Source organism: Sinocyclocheilus rhinocerous, unplaced genomic scaffold (assembly GCF_001515625.1).
Source record: "Sinocyclocheilus rhinocerous isolate Xijiao unplaced genomic scaffold, SAMN03320098_v1.1 scaffold1213, whole genome shotgun sequence".
NCBI classification, from domain to species: Eukaryota; Metazoa; Chordata; class Actinopteri; order Cypriniformes; family Cyprinidae; genus Sinocyclocheilus; species Sinocyclocheilus rhinocerous.
Window position 1 is genome coordinate 381,836 of NW_015625600.1, and position 4,485 is coordinate 386,320.

The window sequence follows — 4,485 nt, forward strand, 5'->3', positions numbered from 1 at the left end:
CTCTCAGGGGCTAAATGCGGCCTAGAGAATAATGTAAGAAGAGATTACATTTAGAGTGGATTTTAGGTTGGGAAATTAATAGTGAAGGGGATGAAGGGAACGTGTGGAGCATAGCAAACATTAGTGTGCCACATCACAAAAGCCTGTGATTGGCTGTTTATTCCCAGGAAAAGCATTTACTGGCTTTCTAAAGGGTTATAAGCTCTCATATGTTGTTCTGGAAGAGGCTCTTTAAAATGCTCCACTTACTGCCTCAATGAAAAGGCCACACGTTTTCTTAATGAGTAATGAAAAGAGGCATTCAGGAATGGTATATTTCACTGTTATATTTACATGTATGCTTGGAAATCAAGAGATGGTTTTATTTCGAACTAGTATAGTTTTTGAGAAAATACAGATTAACTGATTTTTTTTACATTTGGCTCAATGAATGGTTCTGAAACATCTGCATTTTTCACAGATTAGGACAGATTCATTAAGTAATAAGTTATGAGAGGCAGTGCTATATTGTGAATAGTGAATTGTAAAGTCTACACATACACTGTAATATACTGAGAAATTCAATTCAAAGCATGAGTTTAGGACAACAAAAATGGTGAAGCTGCTAGATGCAATGGATATTATTGATTGATTGATTTGATACGATACGATACGATATGATATGATCGATATTCTCTATGAATGATAAATCTTGAGTGAAAGTGAAAAAAAAAAATTATTATAAAATGGGTAATGACTCTGGATTGAATGAACCACACTGAAAGCCACTGTAAAATATCAATGGTAAAAAAACAAAAACAAATAACAACTGGTTGATACATTTCTATCTTCACACAGTATATATATATATACCTTCATACTAGGGCTGCACGATAAATCGCATGCGATATTTAATGTGCATCTTGTCAGACATTCAGCCTTCTGTTGAAATCTGAAATGATTTCAACATTTGACAACAGGCAGCTCAGAGTGGTGAATACAAACACTGTCCATTCGTCCTTAAATTAGTAAAATAATTGTTCATGCAACTGTTAAGGAAGCAGAACCATGAAGGTGAACTGGAATCATTACATCCTGTATGACTGCATCTCATCATGCAGCTCTGTTTTAACACACTCTATTTAAGAGAGCTTCATTTGGTTAAGAAAAGCTAGAATCAAATCATTAGTAACTGAAAGCAGACAATATCCTCTGTACCAATGACATGATGACAGACAGGGGCTTTAATGCAAGCGTGTTAGACATCCATCATCACCTTACAAGTAAATGCACTGCTCTTGATGAGAATAAATAAGTGCTATTCAATTAGCACTGAAATGCTCACATTTAATGGCTTTGACCCATGTATTAAACACTGTTTTCAAGCTATCCGGGCTCTCACTCACACACAAGCACACACACTCATTCATTCAGGCTTTCTCTTTCACAGCCAGCAGTCCCTTCCCAATAAAAGAACAACTTCCTCACCGAAGTCAACCATCTTGATTCCTCCTCCTGTGGTGAGCAGGATGTTGTTGCCCTTGACATCTCGATGGATGGTCTTATTGATGTGTAAATGCTGGAGACCCTTCAGAGACAAGAGCACATGTTACTGACTCAAGCTCACTGAAAAGATACATTTGTGTAAATATTTTAAAATATTGAGGATCGGGGCTTGTTTTGGATTTTACCATGATTGCTTCATGTAGGATGTAGGCAATGATGGGTTCCTCCATGCGGTCTCCTCTTTTCAACATACCTTTAGCCAGATCTGTGACAGACCCTCCATTACACAACTGCAAACAATTGAATACATGAAGTCATTAAAAAAATAAAAAAATAATAATAATAAAAAAAAAATGTAAACATATAGAGAGCACCCTGTTATATATAATATTTCTATTTCTGGTTAAAATAAATAAATAAATAAAGAGAGAGAGAGAGAGAGAGAGAGAGACATGATATATATATATATATATATATATATATAGTAATACAACCTGTTTCTGGTAAAATAATAATAATAATAAAAACAAACACATGAATAAAAAATTAATAAATACATTAATTAAAAACATTTATGCAAACACATAGAGAGCAACCTGAAAAAAAGAAAGAAAGAAAGAAATAGACATTTTTATGCAAACAAAGAATAATTTGATATATGGTAATACAAGCTGTAGGTAGGTAGGTAGATAGATAGATAGATAGATAGATAGATCTATTTTCCCCTTTCATCAAGCAGACCAAACAGGTCAAATAATAGGTTCCTCATGGAAATGCTGAAATTTACAGAGTGGAGTTTACAAAGGTTGCAGCTGTTTGTAATGTACATACAGATTTTGAATAGTGCAGGGAAGCATGTTTGAAATGCATTAAATTGCATTATAAAATCTAATGCACCGTTTTTATAGCAACAGAATCCTATAAAACTAACTAAGGGTTGATGCTGTGGTTATGATCAATGTTAAATGATTGTTTTCAGTCAGAGAACACAGAGGTGAAAATGGTTCTTTTTTTCTGAAGCAAGCCCTCTTTAAATTACATAAAATTGTCTAGCATGTTGCCAAGGCAACAACAATACCCTCTTATTTAGAGCCATTTAAATCGACCAAATGTCAGGGTAGGGGATAAGGCGAGGACTCACTGATGCAGGAGATGGGCTTTTATTAATAAAATGTAAAAAAAAACAACAACAACAAAAACTACCCTGTGGGGGAAAAACAGGCTGGCACGATAAGGCAAGGCAGGATCAGGACAAGGCTGACAGGACACAACAGCATACATGCAATGTACGATGACAAACTTGCATGGGACTGCAAACACAAGGAGAATAAATAGGGAGCAAATGAGGAGGGTAACGAGGGAAACACAAGTGGGGCAAATTAACCAATAGTCAGGTAACAAGATGGGTGGGGTCAAGACAATTGACATGAGAGCACATGGCAGGAAACAATCACAAGCCATGTGCTTGAACAAAACAAGACACGAACACGCAGCTAATGAGAATACTCATAAGCCAAGAAGTAAGTTCACACAAGACAAGACTCATAAGTTCACACAAGACAAGACAGCACGCAGCCAGCGAAAACCAAGCTGCGTGCTACACAGCACAAGACACAACACGACATGAAAGCACGCAGCCGATAACACGACCCACAACAAGACAGAACACGGAGCGCGAGTGTCCGGACCCCGACACGAAACCAAAACTCAACAAGACATGAGTGCCGGGATCCAAACACCATGCTCCAACATGAAACAAGGAAACAGGACACTCTCGAAGCCTCGCGCTCACATGAAAACAATGACATGATGGGAGTGGTCAGGGCTCCGTCACAAAATCATGAATAACACTAGACTGAAGTGACAGAACCCTGACCCCAAAGGCAAACACGGCTGTCTTCGGCCCGCTGATATTGTAATGGGACAAAATGTTTGTATGAATTCTTTGACAGTCTCTTATTCACAATATCCCAAAATCTATTCTCTTCTGTTTTGATGAAAGAAGTAGAAATAAAGAGGCAGAGATGTGCACCTTGTAGTTTAAGAAAAAACATGTATAACCAATAAAGAAAAAAACTGCAAATTGCCTCTAATGTTACTAATGCAACCAATTACAAATCCTTTGAAAACAATCTGCTTGATCCAGCCTCTCAGCAGAACACTGAACACTTCAAAGGGAACATCAATGACTCACATCACTTTATGTCCCGAGAGGCCATTTACATTTTCAAATACATTTACTTCTATTTCCAAGACTCATCCCAAGGGGTTCGGATGGGTGGGTGGATAGACTTGATTTCCCTGATTATGCATAAAGCTCAAACATCTGCAGAACATCTCGGTTACGTATGCAAGCCTCGTTTGAAAACGTACCCGTACCACTTGGAACAGGAAAGTTGCGGAAGCCCCATCCTTCCCGAAGGAGGTTTCGGAAGCACTTACACATATGGATGGGTGGGTGGATAGACTTGATTTCCCTGATTATGCATAAAGCTCAAACATCTGCAGAACATCTCGGTTACGTATGCAAGCCTCGTTCCCTGAAGGAGGGAACGGAGACGTCACGTCGGTGACCGACGAATTGGGATCTCGCTTAGAGAGACCAATCCAATTAGAGTGTAAACTAAATGAGCCAATGCACATTGGCATGCGACGATTGCATCCAGCTGCCGCTGATCACAGCGTGAGCATAAAAAGGCAGCCGGTGCAACGCATATCAACTTTTTGCTTCGGAGCCGAGCGACAACATCATTCTGCTCCTTCCAAATTGCTTCGTGTGTGACGAGTCTAGCGAGCTCTCGGGAGCTTTTGGTGTTGGCGGACGGCGCTTCAGCTGTGGTCGTTCCTGTGTTGAGGGGGTTGCGCACTTCAGGCTGCACTACCCCCTGTCGTGCTGCAAACGGCCGTTTCCCCTGTGTGTCTCAGCATGTAAAAGAGCATTTCCCTAAAAGAGCCAATTTCTCTAAAAGAGTACAATAAGCGGGTGCGTCTTTGTAAAGA

The 4,485-nt window shown here is 39.2% G+C and overlaps 1 protein-coding gene across 1 annotated transcript in view; it reads right to left on the minus strand.

Annotated features, from left to right (window-relative positions):
* The window catches only part of myo3a (myosin IIIA), a 78,634-nt gene that overhangs the window by 50,300 nt on the left and 23,849 nt on the right, over window positions 1–4,485 (minus strand). Inside the window, exons 4-5 of the mRNA XM_016576120.1 lie at window positions 1,671–1,775; window positions 1,468–1,567 (exon numbers count right to left, since the gene is read on the minus strand). Coding sequence (XP_016431606.1) covers window positions 1,468–1,567; window positions 1,671–1,775 — 205 coding nt within the window. The remainder of the gene's footprint in view (window positions 1–1,467; window positions 1,568–1,670; window positions 1,776–4,485) is intronic.